This window comes from Meriones unguiculatus, chromosome 18 (genome assembly GCF_030254825.1).
Source record: "Meriones unguiculatus strain TT.TT164.6M chromosome 18, Bangor_MerUng_6.1, whole genome shotgun sequence".
Taxonomy (NCBI): domain Eukaryota; kingdom Metazoa; phylum Chordata; class Mammalia; order Rodentia; family Muridae; genus Meriones; species Meriones unguiculatus.
In genome coordinates this window covers 28732145-28744949 of record NC_083365.1, presented here as the reverse complement: position 1 = coordinate 28744949, position 12805 = coordinate 28732145, and the positions used below count along the sequence as shown (strand labels likewise).

At 40.8% G+C, this 12805-nt stretch overlaps 1 protein-coding gene across 1 annotated transcript in view; it reads right to left on the bottom strand.

The window, feature by feature from the left end:
- Ryr3 (ryanodine receptor 3) overlaps positions 1–12805 on the bottom strand; it is a 518783-nt gene that overhangs the window by 29098 nt on the left and 476880 nt on the right. The window contains exons 76-86 of the mRNA XM_060371666.1: positions 12114–12286; positions 11769–11820; positions 10832–10888; positions 8996–9095; positions 8764–8843; positions 6671–6747; positions 3705–3778; positions 3434–3451; positions 2935–3015; positions 2054–2142; positions 598–726 (exon numbers count right to left, since the gene is read on the bottom strand). Of these exons, the coding sequence (XP_060227649.1) occupies positions 598–726; positions 2054–2142; positions 2935–3015; positions 3434–3451; positions 3705–3778; positions 6671–6747; positions 8764–8843; positions 8996–9095; positions 10832–10888; positions 11769–11820; positions 12114–12286 (930 nt within the window). The remainder of the gene's footprint in view (positions 1–597; positions 727–2053; positions 2143–2934; positions 3016–3433; positions 3452–3704; positions 3779–6670; positions 6748–8763; positions 8844–8995; positions 9096–10831; positions 10889–11768; positions 11821–12113; positions 12287–12805) is intronic.

The window sequence follows — 12805 nt, the reverse complement described above, 5'->3', positions numbered from 1 at the left end:
TTTTTGGTTTTGTTTTTTTAAAATATCTACTAGGATATTGTTTATGCCATTGTTCTAGAATTGTATCTCCATGCTTACTGAACATCAGATATTGGTAAATCATCAGACAGCCTAGACTGAAGAATTTTAAGTTAAGTACATTGAAAGTTATCAGTCTAGAAGGGAAACAAAATGTCTTTTTTTTTTTTTTTTTGGTATTTCAAGACAAGGTTTCTCTGCATAACAGAGCCCTGGCTATATGGAACTTGCTTTGTATAGGCTGGCCTTGAATTCACAGAGATCCACTTGTCTCTGTCTCCTGAGGGCTAGAATTAAAGGTATGCACTGACACTCCTAGCCAGAGGCAAAATGTAATGAGGTAAAGGAAAATGAAGTGTGACAACATTATAAACACATCCCCCTGGAGGACTACAGAGTATAGGTTCTCACAGACCACAGGTACCAATGGTTCCTTTTTCTGGGTAAGAAATAATGCCAGCATTGGGACTGAGTACATAGACCAATCACTGTGCACATCCAAATACTCTTTAGAGTATAGAAAATACAAATGATAAAACCACTGTATTTGCTGTCAACTCTGCACTTGTTAGCACCTACCTGGATGTACTCTGTAAGAGAATTAAAAATCTGCTTGGTGACTGCCAAAGCTTTGGAGAAATTGTGCTGTCCAGACTCATCAATGATGTCTTTTCCTGAATAGTACCAATAGAAATCACTGATTGACTCCTAAAAAGAAACAAGAGAGTTTAATGATTTCTCTGATTGAATTCAAGAAAGGTAAACTCAATGGACAGAAAGAATTGAGAAGAATCCCACATCTCTACACCTCTGCTGTGACAGGAGATGGGGACTCTGAATATGGACAGAGATAGCTTTCTTAGGACCTACCTTTCAAACACACGTACTTCTCTACAAGAAGAATATATAAGGAAGACACACAGCCTTTAATACCTGGGAGACTATGATATACAACATTCAAAGAGAACCATGACCACCAAAAATAGCAGTGACTGTCATCCAAATAACTATAGTAACAGCAAAGAAGTTGTTGCTAACACTGCAAGTAACAGATGTTCTCAGTAATTTTTGTATATCAAACATCTCAATACTTATCACCACTCTGAGGCAAGTCCTACCCATCATACAGGTGAGAGAACTGGAGGACCACAGGGAACTTAAATAGATTATTTCTGATTCCTAGGAAGTGGTAAAACCAGGAGGAGAAATCCGTTAAGGAAAAAAAAAAAATCAGGTGGTTTGTCAACACTAACAATGTAAAAACATATTAAATTCTTACCATAAACATTTTTCCCTCATAAAACCGTCCTCCTTATTCATAGGCTATTTGATCATTCTTTCTTGGCCACTGTGCCTAGGTATTCACTGACAACACTAACATAAGCCGGCATTTTACAACAGATACTTTCGTAGTTAAGGGTCCTCTCAGTTTGTCTTTGGACAGGTGCTTTAGGAATTAAAACCTCTCTTAAGGGTGAGGACATAGATTACAACTCCTTCTTTGAGGGTCAGACTATATAGATGCTCTCTGACTTAGGCAAGTCTAATGCGTAAGTTTTCAGCTTAATAATGGTGTGAAAGTGACATAGATTCAGTTGAAATTCTGAGCATTGTTTTCTCAGCTAACAATGCATGATATGATCTTCTCTCATAACACTAGGCAGGAGCCATGAACCATAGTTCAGGGTTAGTCATGCAATCTTAAGAGTAAACCACTAAGATACTACAGTGAGTACATGAGTACAGTGGTTCTCAACCATGAAATTATTTCTACTTCGTAACCATATTTTTGCTATTGTTATGAATCATAATGTAAATATCTGATATTACCAATGGTAATATCTGTGAAGGGGTCATTCAACCCTCCCCAAAGGGGTCATATCCCACAGGTTGAGAACCATGGCATGGTGTATCATCTCACTATGACATTTAGTCGCTAAGTGTATGAAATGCTTCTGAAGCATTTGGCCCTGGCTCTGCATAGACACTGTGTAATGTACATGAGAAGCATCATTGCCTAAGGTCCCCAGCTCACCTGCAGACGCAGAAGGTAGTCCACAGTGCTGATGATGATGTTCACAGTGGTGGTATTGCCCATCTGAGTCCTCAGGAAGTTCTGAAAGTCTGAGAGCACCAGTCCTGGGTCAGAACCTGGGCCCATTATACCAAAGGGAGCCAGGCACGCCCTCTTAGCTGGGCTTAGAAGTGGCATACAAAGTAGCATGAGTCCCATGCAGATACGATACTCGGAGCCTTGCAGACCCTGCTATACTCTGAGCCCTACCAACCTGGTGACATCTAAAACAAGATGAGACCTAATAGGTGCTATGGAAGGGCTGGTGATTCTGGGAGCAGTTTAGCTTTGGTGACACTAAACAATGGCAGCCATTAGTCTAATGGTCATTTTATATAGCCTCTCTTATTAAGGTCTAGATGAATTGGTATCCTTGGAGAATGTGGTGGTTTGAATGATAATGCTCCCCACCCCACAGAATGGCTCATATATGTTTGAATGCTTGGTGACCAGTTAGTGGAACTGTTTGGGAAGGATTAGAGAGTGTGATCTTGTTGGAGGAGGTGTGTCTCTGGGAAAGGCTTTGAAGTTTAAACCATGCCAGGCCAAGGCTCACTCTCTCTTTGCCTGATGCCTATAGATCAGGATGTAAAGCTCTCAGCTACTGCTCCAGCACCATGCCTGTTTGCTTCCACCATGATGATCATGGACCAACCCTCTAAAACTATAAGCAAGCCCCAAGGCAAGAGTTGCCTCGGCCATGGTGTTTCTTTGCAGCAATAGAACAAACAGTAACTAAGACAGAATACAACTAGTTGAATCAAGTGGAGTCCACTGAACTGAATGAGTATTATGCATAACAAATGCTGTTTTCCCTTGGCAAGTCAGTTATTTCCACTCACCGCTGTTATGTCCTTCACAAAGCAACTGCAGGAATCTAAAGAGGTCTTGTGTGAATTCATCATTCTGCAGCACCTTTTCACCTTGAAAAACATAACATGCACATCAGCATTTGCAGGGCTTCTCAACAAGCTACATCTTCTAATGCAAATGACACCAAAAATGACAAAAGGATTCAGAAAAAGACCTTCAGATTAATGTTGCTAAACCCAATTAATTGGGTTTAATTAATTGCAGAGTACACAGCCCAAACAGTAGACTGTTTAGCCCCAAGACACATCTGTAATGAGACCAACTAGGACAGCAGCAGCTAGTAGCTCCCAGCCCATGATAACCCATGCTTTACAGATGGAAGGCATTTCTCTAATTAAGCATCAAACTGCTAGGTTAAACTGGACATGGAACCACCCAACCCAAGCTGTGTCTATGCCAAGGCAATTAAATCCAGTCCCTTAGGATTTGTACACATGGTAGGAACTCAGGGCAGAGACTCTCACTTACCCCGCTCACGAACAATGACTGGTGATGAGGGAAAAGAGAAAATACAAAGTAAGAAACCCGTAAGAACTGTAACAAATGTTCTTCAGTTATAGCTAGCTCCATGAACACATCCTGCCTGGATATTGGCCTTAGCAAAGCTACACATAGAAATGTATTGCTCAAATGGAGCAAGTCTTTGCAGACAATGAAATAGCATGCAAAGGCTCTGATCAGAAAGAGTTGAGATTTCAATCAGGAAGAGGAAGACCTTGGCATTCGTTAGTTGACTTACGTGTCCCTTCTTCTGTAACCATTCCCAGGCCTTCAGCTTTATTCTGCCTCTCAAATGCATTCAAATCAAGGACACTTTTAATCAAAAGAAAACAAGGTTCAGGGCTAATCAGTTATACTGGGAAAATAGATTTCTAATGTCAGTGTATCTACCAAGAATATTTTGTCCCGTTATCGTAAGTAGACCAACATATAACAGCATGGTTAAAAGCCTGAAATTTCTTTGGGTTTGTGCCAAGCACTGAGGTTTGTGGATGTGAAAATTCACAGACCTTGTCGTATGTACAGAGAACTGGTGATCATTACTCACTTTGAATCCTTTCTTATGAATGAAGATTTGGAAAGCCTTCCAAAATGAGGAAGAGATGAATTCTTTCTGAGATGTCTTAAATCACACTCAGTGCTCATCTTTTGCCTTTAGCTCCTTTCTCTAAAGATCACAGGGAATTGGAGGAGAGCAAAACTCAGAAGACTCCAAAGGCCACACCCTTTTATGGTTCCTTGGTTTTTGAACCCTTTTTGTCCAAAAACTAGTAGCAGCTAAGATTAAGCCTTCTATACAATGGTGTCTTTTGGTGTTCCTAAACTCATGAAAAGTTGGCATTTGTTTTTGTCCCCATTTTCCCCTACCTTCCTGGCTACAGTCAAGTTTTGTTGAGGCAGGAAGCTCCAGTAAGACCCAGGCTGGGAAGGAGATCACAGTGCTGTCAGATTACTTCCAAGGAAGGCTTCTTTGTTTTTCCTAACAGTTTAATTCCTTCTCTGATCTGAGACGACTTCTAGAGCATAAAGTTTTATAAAGATGTATAGGTGAGCCCATGAGGATTCTAAACATTAGCCTTAATTCTGCCGTTGTTCAGAGGAGATGCCTGTAAGGCTAGAAAGAGATTGGCACTCCTTTTCTTTCTCTTTATGGAGTCATGACTTGGTAATTTTAAACAGAAAATTTTCTGTTCCTATCTTGTTTTTTTTTCTTTTTAAGTTTTTAAAAATATTTATCTTTGTGTATGAGTATTTTGCCTGTTTGTATGTTTGTGCACCATGTACATGCCTAGTGCCCATGGAAGTCAGAAGCGGGTGTGGCATGTCCTGCAACTAACCTTTGTCCTCTGCAAAAGCTGCAAGGACTCTTATCCCTCTGCTCTGACATCTCTCCAGGCCATAGCCTTCTTGTTTTCCTCATATAAAAAAGAACATGCGGGAGCTGGAGAGATGGCTCAGTGGTTAAGAGCTTTGGCTGCTCTTCCAGAGGACACTGGTTTAATTCTCAGTACCCACACTGAAGCTCACAACTGTCTGGTCTGTAACTCAAATTCTAGTGGATCTGACTCCCTCACATATACACATATGTATGCCAAACACCAAACATACATAAAAATAAATAAGTTTAAAAAAATTGAAAAGGTGTGCTTAAAAACCCCATTTTGCCATTTTGCTATTTGGATTTTGCTGCTCTGGATTAGGGGATGGGACAAGTGTGGAGGAGGTAAACATAGGAAAGGATGTTTGGGCTGTTGCTTTGAAGCTTTGGTTTTCAAATTGGTGCCGTACATTTTCAAGTCTCACTTCAATCCCTAAATGCCCATGTTGAATATTTTTAATTTTCCTGCTGCCTAAGTATTTTACAAATATGTATTATTTGTCTAATAATTAAACCCATCAAAAACTTCCGTGAGAAGTCATCCTGCAATTAAGTGTGTGTTAATTGTTCCTCTGTGCTGTCATTACAAGTCAGTTATAAACAAGTTTAGCAGTTTCCAGTGCTGTCGCAGACTGAGAAGTCTTAGAGACCTGGTGGAGATTTCAGAAAGAATGGAGGACTCAGTTGCCTTGATTCTGCCATTCCTGAGTCCACAGGTGCGATTCTATTCTCTCCTCAATGAGTCAGGCCTAGCAATATTACACTTTCTCTTCCCAAGAGAGACAATAAACTAATAGACTGTTAGTGCAAAAAAACATTCTAGAGCAAGAACAGGAATTATGCTGCAGCTCAGATAGTATCCTTGTGGCCTCAGGGTATAATATTTACCCAATCAAATAAGGTTGGTAAGATTATGAAGTCTACTGACAGGATGTTGATCCTCCATATTTTCAAATGGTAGACAACATGTTCTGTCTTAACTGTTGATACTTGGAGGCAAATGAACTAAGTAATTTTAACATTGGTTTCTTTTAGAATGAGTTTCAGATAACTCATAATACATAGAAAGTATAGAGAAGGACACTTAGAAAAATGTCATTTCCTTTTAAAAATGAGCCGGTATGGTGGCCTCACGACTTTTGGATTTTTATTCAAAAGTAGGTTCAACTATGATGGGTAGCTTCTACAAATGGGTAAGGTCAACTGATAACTCAATGCTTTACTTTTTAGTCTGTATCAAAATTTTGTTCCCATGCCAGGATGGAACTCTGTCAAAATGCATGTCTCAAAATATATGCTTACCAAATACCCATTCAATCTCAAAGGATTGTTAGAAGGAAAGATTACAAGTTATCTCATGGGTCTAAAGAAAATGGCCTCCAGTCAGAGTGAGGTATTCCTCCTCTTTGCTATTATTTATTTGGCTTCACTTTTGGGGGTATTTATGTTTGAGGAAAAACTTATAGTATATGTTGAACATACGAAATAACTTAAGGAAGGAACAAAGGAAGGAAGGAAGAGAGGGAGGAAAGGGGGGAGGGAGAAAGAAAGGAGAAGGAAGGGAAGGAGAGGAGGGACTGATAGACTATAGCACTGGAAAGGATGTTTGTGGCTAAGAGAGATTAACATTCTGTCTCTAAATGTTCTTGGACTGTAACCCTGAAGGCTAGGGACCAATATCTACTTTCTTGGATTCAAAGGTAGGTGACTGCTGAACCTTCCCAACAATTCCATGGTAAGCTAGCTGATTTTATATACTTCCTTCTGTCCCCTCTTCTTTTGAATTGTGATGGTTTAAGAATGCTGAGTGCTTTCCACATTTTTACCTGCAAGACTGCATAAGACCAGAGAGGCTTTGAAAGAATCCAGCATCTTTTTTCTCCTTTAAGTAATCTAGCATTTTCTGCAAAGGAGACACAGTTTAAAGAGAAGCAATAAAAACTATGTCACAACTGATGATCTTCCTAATACTGCTGGAGAAATGGCAAATATCCTGTAACAGAAACATATGAAAGCAGACTACGGGCCACATATCAGAATTAGCAACATAGTTAAGAAAAATATAACCTCCACACCCAAAGCTCTGGGAGCATTTCAGAAGAGGCCAAAAGATTGTAAGAGCAAGAGGACCAGGATGTCAGCTCAGAGACTGTCTTCTCTATAGCACAGGGAAGCAGCACCCATGACATCTCAACAGTAGCTTGTCTGTAGAAGGCCTGAGCAATCACACCACCTGATGACTTGCCAGTCTGTTTTGGGGAAATCACCAAAGTTCTCATTCCTAGATGAAGAGCTATGGACATTTAGTGACTACAGGCAATTAATGAGAGAGAGTCAACTTTCCCAAGGATGAGTCCCATGATAGGTTATCCAATACCAAGAGGTCAGCCCTGAAAGCATACATTTGGGCAACACTAAAAGGACTCAGCAGATTGTATTTATATGCTTGCATATAACAATAATAATTAAAGAAAATAAATTCACATGAGTCAAACCATCTACTTGGGGAGTGAGATTCTTTTGAATAAAGGCTCATTATTTTCACTATTTTAGCACAGCATAGTAGACTTTTGACATTTGTTGGGTTTATTGTTTAAGGTATTTACTATTTGGAATGGGTGTCAGGGCAGTGACACTGTATTATTTAATGTTGCTAAGGTGTAATTCTTGTTTATAGGAATAAGAGCTCAGGCCAGTAATGGCCCTGGTTAAAAGCACAGACATTTTTACTTTGTTCTCTATGGCCACCATTATTAGGAAGGAGGAATTTTGTGTGACATAAGCTTTCGTGTATTAAAAAAAAAAGACCTTGCTTCAAGTTAGTTGATGTTTGGTAGTGAAGAAAGAAGAAAGGGAGTCATAAAGAAAAATGACAACTCCTGATGAGAAATTTGCTTAGGAAGATTTAAAGACTTAGAAAACATTATACGTAAGGTCGTTGTGAATTCAGAGACTCTCAAAGGCTCTGGGATATGCCTTTATGAGTGTCAAAGTTCTATTTGACCTTCACTTTCTTGTGTGCAGAGACGCTTCAGGTCAGTGGCTCTCGACCTTACTAATGGCGTTACCCTTTAATATAGTTCCTTACGTTGTGGTGCTCCCCAGCCATACAATTATTTTCATTGCTACTTCATAACTGCAATTTCTGCACAGTTATGAATTGTAATGTAAACATCTGGTGTGCGAGCCCTCTGGGGTCGTGACCCACAGGTTGAGAGCCACTGCTTCAGGAGATACTCAGGCATGTCTGTCTGCTGCCACCTGTTTCAGTTCAGACACTGAGTGACTAACTAGCAGCTATCAATGCCCTCTGTCTGTCTCATTTTACGCTCACTGGCATGTAAGCTTCGAGATGGGAGGTTTTGGTATTTTATTTCGTAGTCTGAGAAATTGAATACAGAGCCTTGTTCAAGCTAAGCAAATGCTTTGTCACTGGGCTGCATCTCCAAACCTTGATTTTATGAGACACGGTTTCACTCACTACATAGCCCAAGCTTGCCATGAATTCAAAATCCCCCGGCCGGAGCATTGTCAGCAATCAGCAAATAACTGCTTAATGAATAAGGAATAAGTGAATGAATAACAGGTTGTGAAGTACTCATGAGGTTTCTCACGGTCAAGCAGCTCACAGGTTAAAGGGCTAACATAAACTTCAGGGGCTTCAGAAACATTTTCTGGGTATTACTTACAGTTTTGCAGAAAATCTGAGGGAAAATGCAATTTTTGTTTCTTTTGCATGCAGACACTGGCTATCGTTTTTGTCTGTGTTCTCAGCTACTCTGACATAATTGGCCACTAAGGACAAACACCAGCCAGGCAAACTGTGAGCCCTCTTGGAGCAAATTAAACTTCATCAGTGAGAATTGTCAAATGAAAGTACCCCAGGAACTCTTCACCATCCCCCCTCAGGCCCCATTACCTGTTGAACACCAGCATTGCCTCCGTTCAGAATGGCAATCCCTAGCTTCAGCGTCTCCACCACCATGGGGCTCATCTCACCTGCCAGGGTGAAGATTTGATTGAATCGCTACTGGAAGAGGTGGGAAATGATACCTACTGGGTTTTCTCCAGGCTTGCTAATGTGACTTTAGGGCATGGCGTGTTATCTCTCTGGTAGTTACCTAGGGTCTATCTAGAAACAGGGACATCACCTTTGCTGGCACTTATCATCTGAAGGACCATCTCTGCAGCACCACGCTCATGCAACCGAGCTTGCTGATAGAGTGTTTTCTGCTTCTCCATTTCCTTCTCCTAGGAAAAGAAGTCATATAGAAACATTTTTGCTCTCAGCCCCTCCAGTGTCCTCATTCCTACCTTCTGCCCATGTTCCCCTTGACAAAATACAATGTGGTGAAGTAAGCTAAGAGTGAATCTTTAGTAGCCCAAGAAAGGCAATGCATATAATTTTGGATAAAACAAACCTCTACATTTTATTTCCAGACACAACGTAGCTTCCCCATAATTTACTCACTCTTAAGGATTGGTTTCCCACTCTTTATGTTGATAGGTAACATAGTGTTTTCACCTTTGATATTATAAAGAAACTTATGGTTATTATTATTTTTTAATAGTGAGGAGCAGAAAACGGAGATTTATTCAATGTGGCCACATTGGGAAGAGTAGTGGAAAAATCCAGTGAGCCCTCTCAGTCTTAGTCTTCAGGGTCCTAGTATGAGGGCTAGGTTTACACACCTAAACTGTGCAGGTCAAGTGATGGACAGTCCACCATCACTGTCTCAGTTCCAGTCTCTCTTGCATGGCCATCTGATGAGCTCTAAGTCTCTCTCCTGAAGACAAGTTCCTCCAGGACTCTAGCTTTCCCATCTCTGGGATGAGATTCCTCACAAGCCAAGATTTAAATGTGCTTGTTTTCAATGCACTGTTATATGGGGAACATGCTTGGGGTAGGACACCTGAAAATATTTGTCAGAATATAAGAAATGTCCCTGCATTAAGACTGCAGACACATGCTGCCACAGCTGGTTACCAGAACTGTCATTCTCTGCATTTACTTTTATTATATTTTTTGGTGTTTTGTCTAACAAAGAGTACAGGAACCTAACATTGTGCAATTTTTGGAGTTTTGGGCTTCTGTACTGCCTTGAAATAAAAATTACTATCAACTTGTATTTATAGACCAGTATAGATCACTCTGATGTCTCTGATTTTTCATTTTTGATTATCTAAATTTGTCCTTCTACCTTCTTGTTACTACAGTATATGGAAAGTAGAACATTTCCTGTAGAAAGATTATTAATATTAAATATCGATTCACATAATTAATAAGGCAGCAGTTATTCCTTAACCTGTTATTTTATAAATAAAAGACACAGAAACCTGTTAGATTTTTAATAAGCCTTGATGCACTGGGGCTGGGCAGATATTACCTCTCTAAGCTATTTTGTCTGCTTCCGAGCCAACCGCCTATAAATGCTTGTGTCTGTTTTCCATTCTGGCTATTTCTCTCCATAATATCAATCTTAAGAGAAAGCTGCTTCGTACCACATGTTTCTAGTTCACACTCACCCATGGTATCCTTTCTTCCTTCTTCTTTTCTCCTTCTCATGGTCTCCCTGCCACCCACAAGCCTACAAACTTTGGCTCCTCCTACCTCTCCTGCCCAGTCCAAGCTGTGGCCAACTTTATTTAGCCAATCCAGGATAATTTGGTAGGCAAAGTTTATACAACATCATTTGCATTCGTGAGACTTTGCTTGTAGAACAGTAGAAAGGCAATTAACATTTGAATGCATAGGGTAGCTCCCATCAACCCCAACAATTTCCCATCAGAATAAGTCTAGCTGGGAGTGAGCATTGCTCATGAGCAGGTTGCCTGATGCTTGTCAGTCACACAGGTAGGTAGCAGAGCCATGGCTAGCCTTGTTGACTTGGATATCATCAGCCTCATAAGAAAATGGCGGTCATTATTCAAAAGCCCCAGCCTATAAGCCAGCAAAGACTTTGGCTCTAATCTTTATGTAAACTCACTTCAAATGTTTTTTCTTTGTCTTCCTCTTCTTCTTCATCCTCACCACTCTCACAGCTCTGGGTTTCATGGAACAGGGAAAGGAGGAGAAAGAAAACCAAGTTACAGGGGAGTCTAATGAGCACAGCCCTTCTGCAATATTTCACAAGGGCAGGGGACAGGTTATCATTCATAGACTCCTTGGTAACCAAAGTGCCTTGTAAAACTAGGAACATTCTGATCTTTGCATGGCTACATTCTACTTTAAATGCCATTTCTGCAGTTACCAAGGGGTTAAGGAACAAGATAGAACACAGGGCTGGTATAGCCAACAGCTTTAAGCACAGATATGAATTCTCTTCTTTGGAAAAGTTCTAATGTAAATGAGAATCAAGGAATCCAAGGAGCTGTCCCTATTGAGACAGATATCAGAGCCATGGCAGCAAGACTGGGCTACCTAGGATGTAAACCTTAAATTATGTGTTTGTACTGGGGCAACAGAGCAAAGCAACAGGAGTTCCTGTTTTCCAACATCTGTCTCCACCTTCCTGAATGTTTTTCTGTCTGTGGACAGTTTCCTTGTGTAAAGCATTCCAGAATTTGTGAAACTTCTGGGTGGTATTCCGTTTGTCAATGTGGTCCTTCTGGGACATTAGAACCTTTTTCTAGTGTCTCCTTTTCTGCACATGGATTGAAGTACCTGATGGCTCCTGATCACTGAATGAAGAGACTTGATAGAAATAGTGGCTACTATTGGAACTGTCCCATGAATCCAGACACAAGTAGCCACTATTTCTACCAAGTCTCAAGGTGTCACGCTTATGGTGCATGACTTGTGGGGTGCCTAGGTCCTGTGTTGTGACTAAGCACCAGCCCTCTTGCTTACATGGCAATTGTACATGCCCACAGAGGTCTTACAGATAGATAGATTATGACAAAGTGCTGAAAACCCAGGTGTACCTTGGCCATCATGCTGGCATAGGAGGTGTACAAAGGATCATCTTCCAATTTGCTGGAAATAACAGAAAATGTTTAACAGACTAATTTTTGTAGCGAACAAAAAAAAATACTAAAAACCATGTAACTTTCTAGTTAAATGCACTAGTGAACTAAATAGCTACATTGACTCTGAAAAGCTGAGTCAGTATTGGCTTGACATAGAATTTAGACGGAAAGTCACAATTTTAGGCTGTTTAACCTTTAGTCTGTCTTGTATGATGATGTAAGCCTGTCCTCTGCATGTTTCCTGGTTGCCATGAGCAGAGCCTCTCCCACCCTCTGAAGTTCCTCCCACCCTCTACTGACCGCAGAGGAGTAGTGTGACTGCGTGTCATCCCTGGCCTCTGCGAAGAGCAGCACAGCGATGCTGACCTCCTCTCCGTGAGTGCATTGCGGCTAAAATGCAGAATGATCTGGTGAAGTGGGTCAGGCTGTTTTTCTGCCTCCTCTTCTTCCTCCTCTTCAACCCTGGGAGATTTCTACACAGGATAACACGGACAGATTTTAGGTGCAGATCCCAGAACATGCCACACAAGGTGCATGCGAACAGAGAGAAGGCAAAGCGCAAGACACAGGTGGCATCAGAAAAAGCAGAGACAGGAAGCAGTCTACCAGATGATTATTTCAGGGTAGGAGTCCTAAGGATGCAAGGTTGGGATAGACAGATATACCTCCCCCAGCCAGTCAAAGACACATTCCAATTTCTAAATTAAATGAAATAAAAGAAAGCAAATGGCTGACCACTGGAAAAGAGCTACACACTCCAATCAGCAGAAGTCCCATGCAAGCTGTGGGCACCCCAGTTCAGGAGGGACACCCTGCTGTCATTTTTGCAATTGAGTCCCTCTAGACGATACATGGAATTTCTTCTGGAGGGCAGGCTAGAGATAGAGGTAAGATAAAACTCACAAATCTTTGGGGCTATGTGAGATTCAGTTGTATCATTTTAGATTTAACCTATCAAAAATGTGTCTCTTTGTTTTTAGCTTCACACTATG